Raw genomic sequence first — 25,072 nt, 5'->3', positions numbered from 1 at the left:
TTTGGTTTAGAAAGAATGTTTTCTATGACCATTTGCGTAATTTTTTGGTGCAAAGCTTTTGTGCATGTTCCTAAAGATAAAAAGACAAAGTTGGAAGCAAAGACACAACAATGTATATTCTTGGGATATGGTCAGGATGAGTTTGGGTACAGATTGTATGATCCTATTGCGAAGAAACTTGTCAGAAGCAAAGATATTGTTTTTGTTGAAGACCAAACCATTGAAGACATTGAAAAAGTGGTGAAGGAAAAATCTCAAAGCAGTGACAGCTTGATTGATATGGATCTTATTCCTTTGTCATCATTTCCAAATTCAGTTGAAGCTGATACACATGATGATATTGAAGATTCACAGCAAAATGTTGATAGGTCAAATATGTCTGATGGTGATGATGTTGAGCAGCATGAGACAGGTTTCTCTTCAACTGCAGAGCCACTTCGCAGATCTACTAGAGAGAGACAATCATCCACTAGATATCCTGCACATGAGTATGTCTTGTTGACTGATGGTGGAAAACCTGAGAGCTATGATGAAGCTATGCAAGATGTGCAGAAAGAGAAGTGGATTGAAGTAATGAAAGATGAGATGCAATCTCTTTATGATAACTATACTTTTGAGCTTGTATAGTTGCCTAAAGGTAAAAAAGCTTTGAAGAATCGTTGGGTTTTTAGAGTGAAGCAAGATGAGAACTCGTCACACCCACGATATAAAGCTAGATTGGTTGTAAAAGGTTTTAGTCAGAAGAAAGGTGTTGACTTTGAAGAGATTTTTTTGCTAGTTGTTAAAATATCTTCTATCAGAGTTGCTTTGAGCTTGGCAGCAAGTCTTGATTTGAAAGTTGAGCAAATGGATGTGAAGACAACATTTCTCCATGGTGATCTTGAGAAAGAGATATACATGGTGCAATCTGAAGGGTTTGAGAAGAAAGAAAAGAAAGACTATGTCTATAGATTGAGAAAGAGCTTGTATAGTTTGAAACAAGCTCCCAGACAGTGGTATAAGAAGTTTGAGTCTTTTATGGGGCAGCATGGCTACAAGAAGACTACTTCAGACCATTGTGTTTTTGTAAAGAAATTTTCAAATGATGATTTTGTCATTTTGTTGCTCTATGTTGATGACATGCTCATTGTGGGCAAAAACACTTTAAAAATTGCTAACTTGAAGAAAGAGTTGGCAAATCATTTGTCGTGAAGGACTTGGGAGTCACAAGTCAGATTTTGGGCTTAAAGATTGTTCATGATAGAAAGGTAAAGAAGTTATGGCTATCACAAGAGAAGTACATTGAAAAAATACTTCAAAGATTCAACATGGACAAGGCAAAGACAATGAACATCCCACTTAGAGTACAATTCAAGTTGAGTGTGAAGCAGAGTCCTTCTACAGATAAAGAGAAAGAGGATATGCAAAAGATTCTCTATACTTCAGTAGTTGGCAGTTTGATGTATGCAATGGTATGTACGAGGCCAGATATAACTCATGCAGTTGGGGTTGTTAGCAGATTTCTCTCAAATCCTAGTAGAGAGCATTGGAATGTTGTGAAATAGATTTTGAGATATCTTTGAGGTACAAGCAATTTGTGTTTTTGTTGTAGTGAGCAAAAACCTATTCTAGTAGGTTATACAGATTCAGATATGGCAGGTGATATTAATTCTAGAAAGTCTATATCTGAATATTTGATTACTTCAGCAGGTGGTGCAGTGTCTTGGCAGTCGAGACTTCAGAAATGTGTGGCACTATCGACTACAGAGGCAGAATTCATTGCAGTGACAGAGGCCAGTAAAGAGTTATTGTGGATGAAGAAATTTATGCAAGAACTTGGTTTTACTCAAGAGAAGTATGTTTTGTATTGTGACAGACAGAGTGTGATTCATCTTGGCAAGAATTCTACTTTTCATGCAAGGTTGAAGCATATTGATGTGAGGTATCATTGGAAACCTAATGTATTAGATGCAAAGCTACTTGAGCTTGAGAAGATTCATACAGATGATAATGGTGCAGATATGATGAGCAAAGAGTTGCCTCATGGTAAGCTTGAAGTATGTTGCTCTATCACCGGTTTGGCAAAGTCCTCCACATAGTCGGTGAGGGAGAGATGTATTGGATTTGGCTCCCCTCCATGTGGAGGACCTGATCCAAGGAAGGTGAACAGATGCACTTCACCTTGCATTTTTTTTAGGCTTGAAAAGGAGCAAAATAACAAGAAGTGTGGGACTAAAATTGAAAAAGTGAAAAAGAAAGAAAAATGAGAAAAGAGGGTACGATGGATGGTGTGCTTAGTGGAGTTCTTTTTGGTTTTTGCTCTTTGAAGAAAAGAGAGAAAGAAAGAAAGAGAGGGAAGAGGGTTTCTTACTCTTGTTTTGTGTGGGGCTTCCACAAGATTGTGAGAAAGAGAGAAAGAGAGTGGGAGAGAAGCAAAAAGAAAGAAGAAAAGCTTTGATTGTTGGTGTTCTTTATCTTCTTTTTTATCTCTCTGTTTTGTAAAGATTAGGGCAAGAGAAAGAGGGCTTTTGTTGTGAGAAGGTCATCACTATTGATTAGGCGATATTCTTTTACTTTCACCTCTTTATTTGCTTTGATGTTTCTCTATTGTGGTGATTTATGGGCTTATTGTGGGTAGGCATTGTGTATGCCCCTTTGTAGCCATTCTTTATATCACATAGTGGAGTTGTTGTTGGGTTGCTCTCAACCCCGCGGTTTTTACCTTTTATTTTGAGAGGTTTTTCACGTTAAAATTGGTGTGTGTCTCTCTCTTATTGTGTTCTTTATTATCCCTTTCTCTTGTGAATCAAATTATATATATTTTTGTAGTATCCCTTGGATGATAAGGGTTTTATTTTGGAGCTCGGGTAGAAGGAGTTATTGTATGTCTTATATGCAAGGCATAGAAGTGTTCTTCTTCTGGGTACTTTGTTGCCATCGCCTCCATTTGAGAAGTGGTTGCATTCGGTTTGCGCTTCTTTTTCCCAACAGGTTATCCCCCAGCTTGCCTATCAAAAAATAAGATGGAAGTACGAAAGTGTGCATGTGTGAACTAACCTTCATTAACAGGCATCACCTCGGTGGCAAAATAGACGACTAACATAGGACCTCATCTCTTTTCTAAGAGAAAGTTCAGTCTCTCCCTAAGAAGAAACTTGTAATGCTTTGAGGACAAACTCTTTCCATTCAGCTGAACCTTGTAATGTTGATGGCAGAGAAAATGTCAGCAAGAAGCTTCTCTCTCCCTCTCTTCATATTTTACTTTTGTCACTTTACCAGAACAACTCTTTTGCCCAACTTTTGACTCCATTGTCCACACCTTTTCAAATGCAACATGTTACAACTGATCAAGTGGACCCTATTTAAGCTCGGTGTCGTTCAGTTGAACTAGGTTCAAGCTCAAACTTGATCAAGCTTTGCTCAAGCTGAATACAGAAACATTCCTTTTTAAGCTAAAATACCAAGAGTGAGGGGTCGAACCCACTAATTGCATCTTTATCAGAATCAATGTTGTCAATATCACCCTGAATGGGCCGATATGTATTGTATCGACAGACAATGGAACGGGCCTGAATCAGATAATTTTTAATTTAAAATAATTGTTTAATATTTTTAAATATTATTTTAATAATGTTTTACACATGTCATTCTCATGTTAAAAGTTGGCCAATATAGATCGATTCAGCTCTAAATCCCAATTCACCTCAATAGTTTAGAAATCAATTCAGAATGAATGAATGATCTTCTAGAACATCAAACGCCAAGCATATGATTCAGACTTGATTGAAAGGGAATAATAAAATCTAAGAAAGGGACTCTGAGTGCACATTCACCTTAATACACTTTATCCCAACACCAACTTGCTCATCAAAATAACTTTGGATTCCACGTCAATGACTATTGAACCTGGGCCTTCAGTGGTATCAGATCATGGTTGTGGGAATGTCTAAACTCCTAGATCAACAGATCCATGTACGCTTCTGTTAGTTGTGTTTGTAGAGGCATTTAAGAAAACACTGTGCAGAGATTTTTCTGCACAATTTTCTTTTTTTTACTGTGTGACATGTATCAGATTCAGTCACATAATTGCATCTGAAGTAGTGAAAACTAATATGCAAATAATGTTGTATGTACAATCATACTATACATATATGTATTAAAACATTTTTTTTATAAAAACTTGTCATATATGAATATAGTCTAAGCATGAAAATTGTCTTTTTAGCATGCCATGCATGGAATATGCATATCATGCATGTACAACAGTATGTAGACATATATCTCATTTCTATGTTATCAGATCCAAAGATATTATGCCACATGCATGAACACATAGATCGATAAATCATTTTTTTAATATCATGTACACATATACAAACACATGTATGAGTGCAGTCTTATAAAATTAGTTGTCTTCATGAATGCATGCATGAAACACGGATATGGATCATTAGAATCGAAACATGTAGTCTATGAATAGACATACAACATGATTAATAAAATTAAAAAAGAGGAGATTTACGATTTTTAAAACAACAACAATATATATATATATATATATATATATATATATCAGTTTTTTCCCTTTTCCTTTTTTATCGAAACTCAGGGGAGATCTATTTTTTTTCCTTCTTCCCATTTTCTTCTTTATCGTTGTTCACCCAAAATTAGAGAGAAATAAACCAAAATCAGGAAAAGATAAAAATAAATAGAGAAAAGAAAATTATAGAAATCAGAAAATCAAAGGAAACAAAAAAAAACACATATGGAAACAATCTGGAAAGGGGTTTATCTTGGTGCTAGATGCAAGACCTCCTGCCATGATGTTGAATAGGATGGCTCTGCTCGAACTAGAAGAGCTTAGAAGACAACTGGATTATAGGGCACTCAACAAGCTGACTAAAAAGAACAAATATCCCTTGCCCCTAATTACCGATTTGTTTGACCAATTGGGGGGAGCTCGAGTTTTTCAAAATTGGATTTGCGATCGGGATAAGATGGTCAGATTGTCCTCTTTCTCTAGTTCTTTAGAGGACTAGGGGGCTTTGCCTTTCACCAGCCTGCTGGTCTGATGGTTGTGTGGCTCCTGTCGCTAAGAGGGCTGGTTTCCCCCTCTTCCTCTGTGCTCCCCTTTCTGGTGACCATCGCAAGGGTGGTTGTGTGGCTTTGGCGTCGACTTAGAGGGAAGGGTTCCTTCTTTTAGGCCTTCATGATATCTTCTCCCATTGCGCCTTCGATAGGAGATGCTGGGTGGGGTGGCCATCATCGCGACATCGCTCCCATGATGGGCCTCCGTTGTTGGTTGACGATCGGTCAATGATCGGTCGAAAGCGTGGGATGCCCTAAACAATGTCATTATTGTTTCAACAAAAATTTTGATCGATCGATAGATAATCTATTAAATCAAAATCAACCATGTCGTTTTTCATTTCGAGGGCATCAAAATTGACTATCTACACGCCCAAATTGGTGTCAATTTGAGTATTTTATCATCGACCAAAGTTTATGCCTAATTATAGGTCAAAAATCAATGTTTTTTGGCATCGATTAAATTTTTTGACTGGTTCGTGCATCTTCCCTTGGTTACGTTGCTTCCCTTCTCCTTTCATTTTTTCTTTTTCTGTAGAGAGAAACACTAATATCGGGTGTTCTTTTTTAAATCAGTATTAAACTTTTTGAAATTACATTTTATGGCTTAAATTTCATAAATTTTATAAACAAGGATCTATCTTATTTAATATCATATGATAATCATAACTTACAATTTTTCAGAGTTTCTAATTTTACAGAAAAATGGATAATTTTTTTATTATTCTAAAAATTAGTTAAAACTTGTATATTTTTTTAAAATATCAGTCATTTCATCCACATCTACCAAGTAACATAGCTCATCAACTAAATTCACATAGTAATCATCTAAATAAGATGAAGAAGCTTTTGACCTTTTATGACCAATAATCATCTGATGCGAAAATGAAGAAATTAAATATGAAAGTACATCTCCTCCTAGATGGTCAAAATGATCCTCCTCAATTGATTCATTATTTGACTGTTCAATAAGATCATCAATTTCAATAAGATCATAAAGATCATTGTTAACATCCATGGGAGTATTAATATTGGCATTTTGATTTCCCAAAAATTCAACACCTCTCCTTTTAATAAGATCGATATTCGGATAATAAAACATGTAGCCTTTAAATCTAGTTAGATATCTAATGAAAGTATATTTAATAGACTATCTCTTGATTGATCAAGAATTTTCACATGTGCTATAAAACCCCACCTTCAAAGATGGCTTAAGTCTAGTTTACTAACAAACCAAAGTTCATAAGGAGTTGAGATTACAACCTTGTAGGGAATTCTATAAAAGATATAGGTAGTTGTGCACACAGCTTCTCCTCAAAACACTTTAGGTAGAGATGCATTAAACAATATAGATCAGATCATGTTCATGAGAGTTTTATTATATCTCTTAGAAACACCATTTTGTTGTGCTATCTGAGGCATTGTTGTATGCTAGAGAATTTCATGACCTTGACAATATTATTTAAATTCATTCGACGTATATTCATCACCTCGATCAGACCTTAAAATTTTAATATTACATTCAAGTTGCCTTTCCACTTGTGATATTCTTTAAATTTGTTCAATGCTTCAGACTTATGGGACATCAAATATATGTGTCCAAATCTAGAGAAGTCATCAATAAAGGTAATAAAGTATTGCATTCCTCTATGGGTCTGAACTCTAAAGGGTCCAAAAATATTTGTATGAACTATTTCTAATAGTTTTGATGCTCTAATAACTTCTTTTCAAAAAGGTTTTTTGTTTGTATATATATATATATATATATATAAGACTCACATTTATTAAATAATTGTTCATTAAAATTTGATAATAATCTAAGTTTAACCATTACCTTCATCTTATCTAAACTAACATGTCTCAATATTTAGTGCCAAATATTCACATCAACAATTAAGGCACTATCAATATAAGCAAAAGAAGTAGAAGATTTATTCAAATCATGAGAAATGATCTTAAACAATGCATGTTTTTTATCAAATACACCCTAAAAAAATAATATGAGCATGCTTGCCAACAATGACTTCATGAGGGTTAAACCGGACCTCATAGCCGTTCTTTATGAGGGCTAGGACAAACACCAGATTTTGCCTTATGGATGACATAAACAACTAATAAATTAATAAGACATTAGTCTAAAACATTAATTTTATATGAACCAACACACATAACATCACTATAGGTGTTGTTGCCCATGTATATGGTGCTCTCCGGATTTGTATTCTTTCAGTTTGACTACTCCTTTTTTGCACTTAGCAATATGCCTTATTGCTCCTGTGTCCACCCACCATCCAGTCAGTTCCTGATCAACGAACAGGCATCTGATATCACGCAGACTACATCTTTCTCCTTGGGTCTGCCATTGCCCCTGATATTGTTGAATTTGTTCTTGTAGGCGTAACAGTTCCTTTTGATGTGTCCCAGTTTGCTACAATTGTAGCACTTGATCTGAGGAGAGGATATCTGCGGCTTGTGGAATATTGAACCTTTTTTATCAAATTTACCAAATTTATTATTTGACTTCTTTTTAAATTGTGTGTTTCAAGGGTCCATGACTATTATTGGGGCTTTCTTAGCCACTAGTAATTCATTATGCTTGTCTTTGTTCATGTGTTCATGTTCTATAGGTAGTTGCATAGGCAATTTGGTTCGTTTGACTTGAGATGAGCTCAATCTCATGGCAATAATAACCATTTTTCAGAAAGGGGGTAGGCTATTAAGGATTGTGGAGATCTACAAGCGATCTGGGATCACATTTCCCACAACTACAAGGTCTTTAGGCATAACCATCATATTATTCACATGATTTACCACATTGTCTCATTCATTTATTTTGCATAAAGTATATTTTTCATGAAGTAACTCAATATGTGTCTCAGAGGTCATGTTATATTTCAAGGATATCGCTTCAAACATTTTTAGTGTAGTAGGGCAATCTGCAAAAACCTTAAGAAGATTATCCTTTATGTAAGTAAGCATGATAGTTTTAGCAAGCTTGTTATCCTTTTTAAAAATTATTTTTAACTTCCTCAGATGCCTTGTCACCTCAGTTTATTATTTTATTTTCTAGGACATTTAATTCCTTCCAAGGATAACACTAGTGGGATCCTCACCTTCCATGTATGGAAATTCGTTTCATTGAGTTTATTAGTTTTAGCTAACTTACTGCCACAATTTTTGCTCGTCATTATTCTAAATACTATCAAATTTTTGGTAAATATAAGAATTTGAGGTTCAATACTCACATAAGAAAATAAACACATCATAAATTATGATTAGTTCCATCATTCAAAAATTAATCAGAATATTTAAAGCTATATTCCAAAAACAAAACATGCTAGATGCTTCTTTTTGCAAATAAGCAAATCCTATAATAACCTTTTAGGAAAAAAAACTTAGGACCTTATTCAATAATTTCATATAACTTTGTACCTCAAACAATAAATATAAATAATATAAGGCACTAATCTGCAAATATTAAGAATATTGCTAATACATGCAAATACATCCATAATTATCATTAAATTCATACATTTGTATACCTTCTACTGTGATAATGCCCATGTTTATGTTGTTTCAGGTGTTGCAGAGCCACGATTTGAATTTCATTCAATTCAGAGTTAAAATGACCAAGTTATGGCCATTTTACGATTTTAGAGCTAACTTCGAGGTGAATCTGGTCCCAATCTGGTCTGAATAGCAGCTGGTGGATCTTGGATTGGATCCTCACATGATCCACACTTCAATTCACTAAGATCCATTTGATAATTTTCAAAAACCCCTCTCAGTTGGTGCCACCCCCTTTATGTAAATTAGAATATAGTTTAAGTTATTTTAAAATAGTTTTTATGTTTTGGACTAATTTTATAATTTTTGGTAAAACCTAATTAACTATTATAAAAACTCAAATAGAGGTTGTGTGAAGGGGTCTTTGAGACTTCAATTCACGTAGCCTCCCTCTCCTTAGCTCCCCTCTTCTTCTTCCGCCCTCCTTCACCTTTTTCTCATTTTTTTTCCTTCTCGTCTTCTCCTTTTTCTTTTCTTTTCCTTTCTCCTGCAGAATCTGCGTAGGGATCCATTTTGGGAGTGCTGCTGCACACTAAACGAGGCAAAGATTGCTCTTTCCTCAATCCAGGCCATCGAGAACACCTGATCCGCTATTTGGCAGTTCTTTCTTCTCTCTTTTTCAATTGTAGAATAATTCTTATTGTCATTTTAATTAGTGTGAGTCATTTAGAATCAAGCATGTGCTATGAATTTCAGAAAATGCAGATTTGAAAACATGATGTATGCTTGAAATATTTGGAGATATTTTAAAAAAGGATACTTTAAAAATCGTGAATCATGTTGAGAGAATATTTTTGAAGAAAAGAAAATTGATTTCTGAAGAAATCTTGATGTGTTGTGAAAATCAATTTCTGAGAAAATTCAAATAACTTTGAGAGAATTGATTTTTCTGAGATGGATTTGGAAAATATATCAAAAGGGATGGGCGTATGACCCTATGAAAATCATTTCATGATGCAATCTAACTTAAATAAATGAATGCAATTTTGAAGAAAATGTTTTCTGAAGAACTTTTGAGAAAATTGTTTGAAAAAAAAAGTTTATGTGCCTTATAGAATTTCAATAAAATAGATTTTCCTCATATCTCTGACTATGACCACAAATATGGATTGAATTTAATCCATTTAATTCTAAAAGGAGAAAAATATTTAGAAAACTTTGAAATATGCAATGGTTTTTGAAAATAGCCTAAGAGTGTAGGCTGATTGTGGCTTAAAAGAAGATAAATCTGGATTTTGTTCGTATTCTCACTATGGCCATAAATACGAAATCAATCGAGTTTATCAACTCCCTAGAAGCTAGTGCACGTGTCATTCGTGTAGACCATGGTGGAATTGAAATATGCATGAATCATCATTCATCACACATTAATATTATTGAAAAATAAAACTATATGCAATGCAATCCTATTCTAAGAAGGAAAATAAATTCTTATTCTAAATCTATATTTAATTTACATCACTAATTGAATTTAAATAAAGGAAAAGAAAAAGAAAAAGAAATACGTTCTTGAATGTCCCTTAGGGCTGCTGCTGGAGGAGAGCTTGAAGGAGGAGAGCACCACGATTTTTAGAGGGAGAGAAGGAGAAAAAAAAGGGGTCTACCCCCTTGGTCCCCTTTTATAGGCTCTAGTTAGCATTAATTAGGAAAAATCCTAATTGTTTTGAAATTCTTCAATTAAGTTGATTAGGGGGGGGGGGGGGATAGTTTTGGCTAATTGGGTTGACTTTTCAATTCTCTTAATTAGATCCTAATTGAGTTAATTGAATCCTATTTGGACTAAACAAAGTCCAAATGTGGCACCACCTATTGTGGGCCCACATTTGTTTTTCAAAGGCTTAAATCTAAAAGTAAAAAATATATTTTGAAAATACTAAAGTAAAATAAAGTTTTAAAATCAATTTAGACATTTTCAAACTCCTAACCTAATTAGGACATTGGCTAACCCTAACACACTCAAATGTGACACCACCCAGAGTGGGCCCCATTTGATTTTCAAAACGATTTTAAAAACTCGAAAATAAGAGATTTTAAAAGAGATTAAAAGGAAATTGGATTTGAAATTAAAAGTTTCGAATCCATTAGAGTTCTGAATAGATCGAGACTCCTCCATATATAGCGCCAATTGTGTGGGCCCCACATCAAGGTTTTGAAAAAGTTGGAATAACGATCAAAAATGGTTTTAAAACAAAGTTAAAATCACTGAATGAAAATAAGAGGTTTTGAAAATAGAGTCCTAAGTGAACTGAAACTCTAGACCCGAGTCCTAAAACAACTGAAACTCTAAAATTTAGACTTTTTAAAGCCAAATAAAGAGGTTTTTGAAAGATTTTCTCAAAATGAGTAAAAATAAGTGAGAAAAGCAGTCAGGGTTAGAGTCCTAACTCAACCAAAACTCTAAAATAGAGTCTTGAATCAACTGGAACTCTGCTAGATGGACTAATTTTTGAAAAATCAGTGAAGAGAATGAAAATGAAAGTAGAAACAAAAGTCAGAATAGAGTCCTAACCGGATTAGGACTCTGAGACAGAGTCCTGATTGGACTGAAACTTTAGATTTTTTGCATTTTTGAAAAGCAGATGAAAAGGTTTTCAAAAAATAATTGAAGAATAGAGATAAAAAATGAAATTAGAATAGAGTCCTAATCCAATCATGACTCTAAGACAGAGTCCTAATTCGGCTAAAACTCTAAAAATTTTGATTTTTATGAAAACAAACAAGAAGATTTTGAGAGCTTTTTGCGAAAATAGGTGAAAACAAGATGAAAACTAAAATCAGAATTAGAGTCCTGATCCAACTGAGACTCTGGAAAAGAGTTTTAATTCGACTAAAACTCTCAAAATTTTGAACAAACAAGAAAGTTTTAAAAGCTTTTTCGCAAAAACAGATGAAAACAAGGTAAAAACTGAAATCAAAATTAGAGTCCTGATCCAACTGGGACTCTGAGACATAGTCCTAATTTGACTAAAACTCTTAGAATTTTAAACAAACAAGAAGGTTTTAGAAGCTTTTCCGTAAAAACAGATGAAAACAAGGTAAAAACTGAAATCAAAATTAGAGTCCTGATCCAACTAGGACAAAGTTCTAATTCGACTAAAACTCTCAAAATTTAGGGTTTTCTAGAAAACAAATGAGAGAAGTTTTAGAAAACAGGTGAAAATAAGATAGAAATTGAAGTCAGGTTCAGAGTTCTGATCCGACTAGGACTATGGGGAAGAGTTCTAATTCGACTAGAACTCTGAGATTTTTTAGTTTTCTGAGAAGCAAATGACGAGATTTTAAAAAGGTCTTTTGAAAACAAGTGAAAATGAAATAAGAAAATGAAATCAGGATAGAGTCCTGATTCGATTAGGACTTTGAGGCAGAGTCCTAGTCCAACTGAAACTCTAAAATTTTGGTTAAAATGAAAGGTTTTGAAAGGTTTTCTTGAAAAGAGATAAAATAGAAGTGAAAAGTAGAGTCCTGATCCGACTGAAACTCTGAAAAAGAATTCTAATCCGACTAGGACTCTAAGATTTTGGCCAAAATGACAGAAATGAACAAGGGTTACCTCTGATTGAAAATCAAAATAGAATTTTGAAAAATATTTAAAAAGTAAAAAGTTAGAGTCCTGATCCAACTAGGACTCTGAAAATTTGGAAAATTTGAGGAATAAAGGAATTCAAAAGCTACACCACCTAGATGGGTCTCATCTGAGAACTCAGACCAGTTAAAAATTAATTTTAAAATGAATCTAGATCATTTTGTAAAGAAAATATTTTGAAATAAAAGAATATAAGATCCTGGGGGTTAACAAATGGCAAATGTCAACTTAAAAACCCAGGTTTTTGAAATTACTTTTGAAAAAAAGGTTTTAAAATCGAATCTGGTTTAGATGTTTAGAAAAACCAGAGTGCTAGATCTCGAAAATGAGATGAAATGCAATGAAACAATATAAAATGATGAGAAATAATAAGAAATGATGAGATATGACCTGGAATCTCATGTGAAATACAAACCCTAGATAAAGGATTTCAGGTATTGGACCCCGATCGACAGTTGTTGCAGTTTAAAAAGTGATAAAATTGGTAAAAATGAACAAAATGATTCAAGAAATGGTTTTTGTCCTTGCAGGGCCAAGAGTGACACTAAAAATTGGGGTTTTAACTGGTTTGAACTGAAATGAACTGAGTTCTAGGGTTTCAGAACTCAAATAAACTGACAAGACACTGACTCAACTAAACTCCTAGATTGAACGATCGAGAAATGATATCATTTTCTTAGAGAAATGATGAGAAATTATCATTGGAGTGAAGTGAGTTACGAACAGGAACTGGGTTTGAGCTGGAACAAAGATCAGTAATACTGAGATGAACTAAAACTGAAACTCAAACACTAGCTCAACTGACTGAACTTAGCTCAATTTTATTTAAAATGAGTTGAAATGGGCTAAAATGGATTCCTAGACTGTGAAAAATGGATTTGGACTGAAATCGCACTACTTGAACTTCTGGTGAGCTCAGATTAGACTCAGGAGAATAGGGTCGATTGGATTTGACTGATCCGAGAATAATTGACTGGGATTCAGGTTAAAAATGAGCTTATTTCTTAGAAAATGAACTCATTTTGTCAGAAATTGCCAGAAATGAACATGATCTGCTCATCGTGAGCTCAGATGAGCTAGAAATGACTGACATTCTAACTGTTTTGAGCTTAAAAATGATCTTGGTCGACTCTAACTGATAAGGATCTAAGGTGACCTAGGGGCAAAATAAGAATTTTATTGACAGAATGGGGTGAAATGACACCTAAAGAAGGACAGACCTAGGGTTAGACTCCTACACTGACCTACAAGTTTGGCAGGGGTGTCTGAAAGTGCACCAGAAAAATTTAAGGTGTTTACAACAGGTGGCTCTTGCCATGCTAGTTGCAACCGTGGTTTGCAATTTGAAAAGACTCGACCACTTGCAAAAGTTTTGTGAAAGACTTGCATGAATGGGACAAGATGTTAATCTCCCTCTCTCTCCCTCTATAGCGTAAGTGGGGCTTTCAAAATTGTGAATGGTTGCTTCCCATTTTGCTTCTAATTTGTGTGGGTTTTGTTCTGATTTTGGTTATTTCTTTTCATCGTTTTTCCTTTTTTTCTTGTTGAAAATGATACTTTCTTATGGCATGATGTAGTGCTTGTTGATCGGATTTTCACCTATCTGTAATTACATTGAAACTCCTACGAATAAGCATCTTTACCCACCTGTCATTTTGTTGACATGCTGCAAGTATACTCGCATCTTTGTGTCATATTGATGGTTGTTATTTGATGTTTGATGGTTGATAGTTGATACTTCTTAGATATGATATTGGAGTTGAAAATATATTTTATTTTTTCTTTACATGCAAAATTTAATTGTGTAATCAATTTGTTTTCATTTTATTTTTTATTTTGTTTTGATATTTTGATTTTTTGAGAAGTTATTTAATTTTTCCGATAAAAGCTCAAAAAAAAATAAATTTTTTTGAAAATATCACGGGAAATTCATAGCCAAGAAATTGCCATTTTAAACTTTTGTCACTATGATTCGAGGCAAAGGGACCCCAAACAAAAGAAAATCGTTGGGGCTCAGAGACAATTTTCAATCTCGGAGAATTCTTCCAAACGTTCACTCTGAATAGATTATATTCCTACTGAAAATGAAAAAAGAAAAGGGTGAAGGGTTGAGTTTGGCTGTTTGGTGAATTCCTGCGCGCTCGCTCTTTTGGCTTCTAAAGAATTGGTTGTTGGGTATCGTCAGAGATGTGGTTCCCGTCGTTCACACACCAGCTGCCGGCAACGCCCATCGTTCCCTCCTCTCTCCTCCTCCCTTCCCAATGGCCTCAGTCCCAGAACGATGAGTTCACCCTCACCCTTGAGGAAACCGATCTCGAAGACAAGGTCTCTCTCTCTCTCTCTCTCTCTCTCTCTCTCTCTCTCTTCCATTGCCTTTGATGCTATCGTACATTCCATCTTGGTTCACACCAAAACCATGTTGAATCACCCATGAGCATGTCACTGATCTTAGTTCATCTGATTTTGACAGTGAACAAAACAACATTTTGCAATAATCCTTTTGTTTAATTCTATTTTACTGCCATTTATCTTTCTTTCCGAGCCATCTATGCTCGATCATCTGTTCTGTAGGTCGTTAAGTTAATCTCTAAGCAAGACATCACTTTCTGGGCCTTATACCTGTTTCTGTTGATTGTTCCAAAAATTTTTCACTCAAACTTTTGTATATCTTGAGAAATAGTTTATCCACATTTACTGAATCAGATTCTCTAGGAGTGGACAATGAACTTTCTTGCAAAAAATTTCAGACTTATGAGTAGACCCAGATATTGATGTCTTCCTTGACTATAACTTGGTATTTTGTATAACTTTAGACCTTTTATTATTGAGGTTAGTAGGTTCAACTGATTGGAATGACTCAAACAATCCTCAGAAGTGGTAGCAATTTTGAAAATGTGAAGTTACTTTTAAGGTCGAAAAGGTTGGATACCTTTTCAAAGTAAAATTGAAAAATGTACCCTTTTATTAATTGCTAAAGAATGTAACTGAAATTAATCATTAGTGTACCGAGAAAATACTTAATTTTGCTCCTCTTTTGTGGACTACATGCAATTAAGGGGGCTGCTTCCAACCATACTATCTTGGGCTCGAACTTCCGTTATGTTAACAGGAATTTGAGCATGCTGGATCAGATGCTAGTGAACAGGGATTTGGGCATGCTGGATCAGATGCTATTGACACTTGCCAATTCTATCTTCCATTATGTAGGCAGGCATCCTTAGGAACGATGGAGGAATTACAATCATAGTTGCTAGAGGATTTCAAGAGGATTGGGGAAATGAGGGAGTAATGCGCAAATTTGGATACATGAATTGGTAAATCTGAATTTCAACAGGAAAGGGGAAGCAACAAGCAGATATGAAGCGATATGGGAATCATTTGGGGAGAGAGATCTGAAATCATTTGAGATGTGAAATAATGAGAAGTTGATGGGGGTAATAAAAATGGAGATCATAGTCCTTAAGCCACATTAAGACACCTCTAGATCACTAAATTTAAAAGAATATGAATATATGCATGCAATAAGGCATTAACAACAATAATTGTTTTGGCAACATTTGCGACGAGAGTGAAATCGATGTAGAAAAGGCTTACTTTGAAAATCTGTGTGTTAAAAACAATGAGTAATACATATGAAGCAGTTGATACAGATTTTGTGAGGTCCAATTCACATTGGAATAATTTAGTAGCAATTTAACTACTTTATGATGCTTATGAACAATAAAATCTTATAAAGCTAGACAAGTGTTTCATAGTCTCGTGCCTAAGATATTATGATATCAATGTCGATCAATTGTAGAAAATCCTTCCATCTGAACGACAAGCTAGTGAATCTATAATAAAGTATGCTCATGTTATCACCAAAAAAAAGAAAAAAGGATCTAAAATAGTGACTCATGTCACTATAATCCACTATTGATCACAAAATATTCACCGACGATGAAAAAGAAGCCATCTAAAGCAAGTCCACCATATGGATCAAGTGGGCTTTTTCTCCCCTTTTGGTCTTTGCTAGACTCCCCTTCTCTCTAGATGTACTTCTTATAAAATAGTCACAAGTTAATACGACATTTGTCCATTTCCCAAGTGTGCTTCCCACTATTGCTATGTCCTTGCTTCATCTATAGTCAAAATTTATTTCTCCCTGTTGATAAAAATTTGGAGTTGGGAAAGATCTGACTTACCTGAATTTTGTGAAATCAAATGTTTGGGGACGTCGTATACGAGTCTTGACCGTCCCTTGATTGGAGGAAAAGTAAGGTCAAGATAAGTTTTTCGATCTCCGTAGCTTTAATCGCACCGTCGAGAAGCTCGGATAGCTCAGATCTGCAATAAAGACCAAATGTGTATAAGTATCTATACTAAAATAATGAAAACCGAAATGAATGAATAAACTAATTGATTGATCTGAAAATTTTCCTTTTTCGAACTTGGGGGTCCGTTTAACTTTTAAGTTTCTTTTCGGTCTGGCAGCGCCTCCACGTAGGTACGAAGGTTGTTGCAATAGCTTCAACAACACCTTTACGTAGGTATGATAGGTTGAGAAAAAGGGGTATGTTAATGCTAGGGCTCGTTTTCTCTAAGGCCAACGCTCATAAAAAAAACTAGGTTGTGGAGACCATGATTGGTCTCGCCGAACGAGGTCGGGCCAGTTGAAAACCACTGGGTTATGGGGACCGTTTGCGTTCCGCCGAACGCGGTTGGGCCAATGTTTAGGGAAGGAAAAATTGGGTTTAGGAAACCGTGATTGGTTTCACCGAACGAGGTCCGGCCAGTTGAAAACCACTGGGTTGTGGCGACCGTTTGGATATTGCCAAACACGGTCAAGCCAGTTGAAAACCACTGGGTTGTGACGACCGTTTGGATCTTGCCGAACGCGATCGGGCCAGTGTTTAGGTAAGGAAAAACTGGGTTACAGTGACCGTGATTAGTCTCGCCTAATGAAGTCGGTCAAGTTGAAAACCATTGGGTTGTGGGGACTATTTGGGTCTTGCCAAACATGGTCGGGCTAGTGTTTAGGAAAGAAAAAATTGGGTTACGGAGACCGTGATTGGTCTTGCCGAACAAAGTTGGGCCAGTTTTCGAAAACATGGAGAAGTGACAAACGACAATACTTTCGGGCTGTTTGTTGGCGAAGATGATTCTCTACTCCAGTGATGAACGATGAAAGGGCCTATCTCGTTGTCACCGTGGTGGACGGCCAAAATGGGAACGTCTTCCCTCGGTGGACGACAATATGGGAATGTTGTCCTAGTGCTAGATGGCCAAGTGAGAAGTGTTGTCCAGCTTTGGTCGACAAAGCAAGGAATGTCGTCTGATGCGGTGTCTGTCGAGCAAGATTCATTCAAAAGTTTAACTCCTATTCGAATTGAACCTTTGACTTTATAAAAATGCTTCGTGCGTCCGTTTTTGCTCCAAATCTTCAGCTTTTCTGCTTCTTGGTGAGCTTGATTGGTGCCTCGGTTTCTGCGATGGATTTGCCTGCAACGATAGTCACCCTAAAAAAAAATGTCTTCCTTGTTAATCCTTGCCGAGTCCATGCTTATCATCATATCTGTCATGGGCGATTGGTAAGAGTTTTTCTCCCTTTCTGCTTACCTCTTGTTGTTATTCATTCCATGTGCGTTTTTTGTAGACTGACCATGGATACAAAGGAAGGCTTGCTGCACTTGATTGGTTTGATGAATGGTATATTGATTTCCAGACTGTTCACCATCATTTTATGAAGACCTTTGGCGTCTATCATGTTTGCCGATTACGGAGGATGCCGATCAACGATGCTCTTTTCTCTGCTCTCATGGAGCGTTGTAATCCCCACACAAATACCTTTTGACTTCCATTTGGAGAGATGACTATTACTCTAGACGAGACAATTCGTCTTCTGGGGCTGGTTCACTTTCCTACAACACACCCTATAGATGGATTCATGGTTAGCCAGGGCATGATAGATATATGTAAGCTCTTATCTTCTCTATTTGGTCATTCACACTGGGACCCAATTCACCCTTCTTGGGATAGACAAAATCACCATCCCTACATTTTGCTTTATGATCTGAAATCGTTCTTCCAGCCTCGCACACTTTTAGCGACCAACTCTCGCGCAAAGAAGCATTTGTTGGGGCTTTTTATTTTTGTGCTAGGGGACTTTTGCTTTTTCCTGATGGAGATCATCTCATGGACCTCCGTTATATGCGCATGCTGAAGAGTTGGTATGTCAACAGGCCAAGCTTATCCCTGGGCATGGCCATTCTGGCGGCAACTTACAGGGGCATGAGTAAGTTTTTTGTTTTCTACAACTCGAAGTTCCTTGGCTGCAAATTTTTTCTTCAACTATGGTTCTTTGACCACTTTTGGGCTGAGCAACCTTTTGCTACCCTCCGTTCGGACCTAGTGGAGGCTTGGTACGACCTGGTTCGGGATCATGACGACTCTGATTCACTTTGCTTTTATCGAGGGCTTTTGGAGCGCTTGACCCTTGATTTGGTAACATGGGATATATTGGATTGCCACCATTACGCTGTGTCTAGGGTGATCCACCGTCCTCTAGTACTTCTTGGTCCCTTTTTCGAAGAGGTTTATTATTCATGATATCCCAAACAATGGTTTAAACAGGCCCAAACAAGTAACATAAGATTTTTAAAATCAATAAGTACCCTAATTCTCCTCGAAAGATGTTTTCACGGATCTGCGAGGTCTCTCTGGGTTTTATGGATCAGGGCTCCCTTTCGGATCCACCACCGATATACCCAAGCTAACCGCTTAAAGGTACTAATAATTGGATTATCCGGCTTGAAGGTACCATCACCGATATACCCAAGATCACTGCTTAAAAATACTAGTGGAGGGATCTAGAGATCCAAATGATAGGACAAGATTTTTAAAAAACATTTCAATAAAAAGAAGGGTTCTAATCCTAGAAGAGGCATATAAATCAGAGCAAACAAAAAAAATCAAACAATGTCTCATCCAAAGATCTCAACTTACTAGAGGTAATATTTTTGTAAATTCTATGTGACGTGATATTCTCCAGCATGGGTTTCTAAACAGTGTTATAAAAATCTAGCCCTAACATGGATGAATGCAGCTAATGCAGAAGATCCTATACGCGAGAAAAAAAAGATCTAAAAGAAGAAGAAGACCAAAAACATAATAAAACCTATCAGAAAAACAAAATAAAATGGCGGAATCCACGGATAGCAGAACTCTGAATGATAGAGTTCCTTCCCGCAAAGTTCTGGACGACAAAACTCTGGATGGAAACACCCCGAGACAGCTAAGTCAAGCACGACTCAGGTCAAAAGGGTAGAGCCTGGAATAGCTGAACCTGAGGGGTCTGAGCTTGGGACGGCTGAGCCTGAGAAGGTTGAGGTCAGGATGTAGAGCCTGGGACTGTTGAACTTGAGAAGGCTCAAATCAGAAGGCCGAGGCTGAGATGGCTGAGGTCAGGATGCAAAGCTTGGGATGGCTGAACCTGGGCCTCAAACAGTTGGACTTGAGGAAGCTTAAGTCAGAAGACTATGCATATGGCACTGTGCCTAGGACGACACAACCTGCAGAAGGGGAAGTTGCTGATGGGAGGGGCTGGCCATAAATGACTAAGCCTGCAAATGGGATTTTTGGGGGACGACTAAGCCTCTATAAAGGGGTCTGGGATGGCTAAGCCTGCAGGAGGCTAGTCTCTGCACAGAAAAGGCCCCGAGATTAGCATGACATGGCCTGCAGAAACGGTTTGCGGACGACCAAATGTCAGACAGCTAAAGATCGAATGGTTAAATGGTTTTAACCGTCCGAAAAAAGAGAAAACAAACTTATTTAGAGGTATTGGGTTTGTTAGGACCCGAATTGTCCCAGAATGCACTTCTAACTATAGAAATTGAAAAAATTTACAGCGTCCCATCGTGATCGCCAAAAACTGTTGATAAAAATTTGGAGTTGGGAAAGATCTAACTTACCCGGATTTTGTGAAATCCCTTTTGAAATATGTGGGGGACGTTGTATACGAGTCTTGACTGTCCTTTGCTCGTAGGAAAGGTAAAGTCTAGACTAGTTTTTCAAATTCCGTAGCTCGAATCACATTGTCGAGAAACTTGGATGTGCACTAAAGACCAAATGTGTATAAGTATCTGAACTAAAATAATGAAAACCGAAATGAATGAATAAACTAATTTATTGATCTGAAAAATTACCTTTTCTGGACTTAGGGCTCTGTTTAGCTTTTAAGCTTTTTTTCGGTCGTGTAGGTATGATGGTTGTTGCAGTAGTTTAAGCAACATCTTTGCGTAGATATGGCAGCTTGAAAAGGGCTATGACAAGGCTAGGGCTCGTTTTCTCTAAGGCCAACGTTCAGATAGGGAATTTCCAGATGATCAGACTGTAGGAGTGAGCCCCTATTTATAGAGTTTTTGAATGGAATACTGATCATTGGGTTTTTTGGATTCAGATACAATCCAAATATATTAGAGTCTATCCCAAATGGGGCTGCAACTCATCCAGAAGAGTCCTTCCCTTTTGAGAAACACACCGGAGGGGAGGTGGTTAGGGTAGGATCGAATGAGGATAAGCCAAATGGCTTATCCTCTCGCTTGGGTGATGGGATGGCAAAAGGGGTTTGGCCGTCCCAAGGTGGGACGGCCAAACAGAGGATCGTCTCGAAGGTGGGACGGCCAAACAGAGGATCGTCTCGAAGGTGGGACGGCCAAACAGGTGGCCGTCCCCGGGCAAGTGGCCAGACAAAGCTGGTCGAGAGGTTGTCCTGAATAGGGATGGCCAGATATGGTGCCATCCCCAACGTGGGCCGGCCGGATGAAGAGCCGTCCCAAATAGGGATGGCGGGACACGAGCTGCTGTCCCAAGGCCTTTATCTTTTGAAAACCTGATCCGAAATTCATTTCCTCATATAGGGGTTAGCACTTTGACATTTTTGGCAAAATTGGGTGTCTACACTCCCATATGGATATTACTTGGAAAAGGTCACTGGCTTTTACTAAGACACACCATGCTGCTTGGAAATCCTCTACTCCTTATACTGCCCAATGACCCGTTACTTTGGTTATTTAAGTAACTTCCACGAATGCTTTCTTATAAGTCATTCTAGATTCATTTGTATGTCCAATAATTTTCAGCCTTTTTAGTATAATAAAATCTTTACCTTTTATGTTTTTAAATTTCAATAAATTTTATTGCAAATTAAATCTTACTGCCATTTTGATACGTGAAAGAGAAGTGCCTTCAGTGAATATATTTGCTTGAGTTTTCTTTGTTGGTTAAGGAATAAACCTTTTTTAAGGTTTGAATGTCCTTTTGCTTTATTCTATATGATATATATATATATATATATATATAGAAGGAAGGCATTTTCTAATTAAGGAAAAGTGTTAACAAGAAATCAACTCTAAATACTCACTAAAAAAATAGAACAATATGAAAATATAATAGGCTTCAACTCCAAAGTGTTCCTATCCTAGAAGCTTCAATCTATTTTAAATCTTCGTCCTTGAGGAAAAAACGTTGAATAGAATTTCTAATGCTGTGGTGGATACCAAGAGGGTTATTAAATGGGTGTTTTAAAAAATTCTCTGGTTCCTTTCTAGCCACTCGTACCACTGGTCTAAAGAACATTGACGTGTCTAAGTTCAAGTCCATTTCTTATTCCTAGCACTTATCCAAGGGACCAATTTTATTTGTTCACAGATTCAACCCTGTCAAATTTGATGTTTCAACCTGATTGCAAGCTCAAAAGATGTCCTGAAAAATGGGCATGCACAAAAGAGGTGGAAATTTGATTCTTCTGCTGAATAGTAGGACATTAATTAGCTATTGGCAATCCTCTTGAGCTCTTCTGGCCATGAGTATGCATTTTATCAAAATAATATAAAACATTGACTTCTTTTAAGAAACACCTTATTCCAATATTTTGGAGAATGAGAAAGCACAGATCCTGCATTAATTAAGCTCCACATTGCATCAGTCCAATGTGCAGTCATCTCCATGGAATTCTGTTTTGCTGCCTAACTGCATGGGATACTTGGTCTTGACATATGTTGTGGAATTATGTAAAACTTAATCTTCTTCTTTACTAGATGACCTATTACAAAATTATGGAGATTGGGAAAGCACAAATGTGGCATTAGTTAAGCTTCATATTGCATCTGTCCAGTCATTTTCATGGCCAGCTTTGCCAGCTTTACGAAGAGTATCTTGCTACCTAACTGTATGGATTCTTGGACCTTTAATTGATTTTAAAACATGTTATTGAGCTGCTAGTGAAGCATAACACTTTTTACTAAGTTGAACTTCTTGTAAGCGATTAACCATGATTATGCTAATTTCTCTTTGATTTTCTTCACTGTTTAATGTCAGTAATGATGATGGATAAAAATAGGATCTTTTATCTTGCATTCATAGAAAAATGGGCCTTTGGTATCATTTTGGATTGCAGCATGCTCACGTTCTAAGACGTGTATGAATTGTAATGAATCTAGGATTACTGCATCCCACCTTTTGTTCATGGCATTCCATGTATTTGGTAATGGGTGCCATGTTGCTTTTAAAACTTCTGATGGATACAGAAAGTGAGTACTTAAACGCTACATAAGTAGGTTATGTTTTTAAGGCAGTGGTGAATAAATTCTCAGATTAAGCTTGGACAGTCATGTATTAGCAATTTTTTAGTAAAAATTGTACCAAAAAAATACTGTTCTGCCATTTATTTGGAGATGACTTATAATTTATAGAAAGCTTTTCAGCTCAATACATGGTATTTTAATGTATCAGAATCCATTAAAGTAAATGATAAAATAATTGATATTAGAAAAAGAGAAAAATTATCATGATATAACTAAAATGTTTCAAGACGATGGATCTTCAAAAGCTTGAGAATTTAAAGCCAAGTCCTCAACAATTCCTTTTACAAACTCTCCCTTATTTGGGGACACTTATCCTTCCAAACATGACATCTATGGACATGTATCTTAGAGGCAGGATCACAACCTTAACTATTTTTGATAGAGAAGGAACTTTTTTAGGGTTTTCGTAAATGCTAGACACTGGCAACTGCCCCCTCTCAATATAGAAAAGATGACTGTTAGATTTAATCAAGTTGGATAATATGATTTGGTTCCAAACTGATGCTTACCTGTTCCAGGTGGCTGACTTTACATTCTTGTACGAATTTAGGTTTTCATAAGCTTATCCTCACCAATGGTAGAGTTATTAGTCACAGATTTTCTGTGCACTTGTTCAAGAACTAGAATAGTGCTCCATTACATGTTCGAATGTTTTAAATGTCTTCAATTCTTTCATTCTCCTTGATTGAATCATTCAATAATTTGATTCTTTATCTCTTTATCAAATCCTTCTAAAGTCAAATTGTTGATTGTGATATAATCATGTAAACCTGCCATGTGAAAAATGGTGATGACAATATAAACTATCTGAAGTTCAATCCCATAGGCATGTTATCTGTGTTCGTCATATTTTTCATGGATCAGGCTTCTTATGTTTCAGGTTATGGTAGGTTCCTAGAACTTATTTAATTTCATGGATCAGGCCTGGATCAGGCTTCAACTGTAAGAGAGAGATCACCATTAAAGGAAATCTCATGGAAACGAGTGTGTCAATGTGATAATCAGTTAGCAGTTTTTTGCTTTGTTGACAGAAATTTTACTGAAACAGTTCCCTCATGATAACCAAGTGGAATTTCTCACCAAGGTTTTCATTACAGTTCAATGAAATCAGGAAATCAAATGCCAATTTGGTTGTAATTGGGAAGGTGACTCAAGACAACGAGAAGGAAGAGTTTAATGGTGAGGCAGATGATGATGTAGATAATGTAGATGAAAGTGAAGGTGATGAATTTGAACAGGAGACAGGATGATGCTATTGTAATGCTAGGCAACCTGTTGGTATTGCATACTGGATGGCTGTCAGTGACATGCAAAGCCTGTTATGTGTTACATGACTACTTTAATCAAGTTGTAATATGTGACCCGTTCACTTTTTTCTTTCATGCATATATGGATTGTTAACTGTGAAATCTTTCATTGATTTGCCTGTCCTCACGAAGATATATCACATAAACATTGCAATTTGATACTTTGTGTAGAATGAGGCTCTCAAGAATTGGTGCTTAAGATTTTATATAATTTGCACATTTCTGGTACTTACGCTAGCATGGTTAAGTGTTATACTAGTGTAGGCAACAATCCATTCAATCTATAATTCCTGCTTATAACGCTTTGCTGGTGCACAGGTGTGTCCGTTGCTTTCAGAGGTGGGCCACGTAAGGCAGGGTGGTCGTGGGGCCCCACCCTGGGTTTTGGTGAGGGTTCCTCGTTATAAAAAAAATGTGTTATGCTAGTGTAAGAGTCGACAAGGTGTTTCCTGAAAAACCATGGTCCAGAAAGTATACACGATGGTGGCGCTGAGTATCTTTCTCTACTTGATTTGCTACCTGTCAACAGCTTATTTTCTGCTAGTTCATATTTTACACAATTTTAGACATGAATTTAGGTTTCTTTCTTTAGTCAAGAAAATATTTGTGGTCACTTACTGTGTCAAGTAATCTGATAAGGAATCCACACGTGTTGGATGTTTTCAAAATTTTAACTTAGAATTTTCTCCCAAGTGCCCATAAGGGCTCCACCCATCTGATAAGGGTGACCTGTGAATGTTATCAACCTGAAAGGACGTCACAAGTTCAAAACCCGTGAATGCAGGTCCTTGGTGCGAGATTGAAGGTGGGTGTAATCCCTGATGGTCTAAGGGGACTTAGTCTTTTTACATTAATGAGCTTGTGAGTAAATGAGGTTGTTTTTAGGGATGGCAATTGACCGGGGGAAAACGGGGCCCCGTCCT

General features: G+C 36.5%; 1 protein-coding gene across 1 annotated transcript; it reads left to right on the top strand.

The window, feature by feature from the left end:
• Positions 1 to 14,343: 14,343 nt before the first annotated feature.
• Positions 14,344 to 24,251, top strand: LOC149843239 (uncharacterized). The gene is made up of 2 exons (XM_090001751.1): positions 14,344 to 14,542; positions 23,940 to 24,251. Exons 1-2 carry the CDS (start codon positions 14,405 to 14,407, stop codon positions 24,090 to 24,092), a joined length of 291 nt encoding a protein of 96 aa, XP_089857877.1. The 5' UTR covers positions 14,344 to 14,404; the 3' UTR covers positions 24,093 to 24,251.
• Positions 24,252 to 25,072: the final 821 nt, after the last annotated feature.

This window comes from Nuphar pumila, chromosome 3 (assembly GCF_984573655.1).
Source record: "Nuphar pumila chromosome 3, dmNupPumi1.hap1.1, whole genome shotgun sequence".
NCBI lineage: Eukaryota > Viridiplantae > Streptophyta > Magnoliopsida > Nymphaeales > Nymphaeaceae > Nuphar > Nuphar pumila.
Note: the sequence above shows the minus strand (reverse complement) of the source record. Positions and strands in the feature narration are given on the sequence as shown.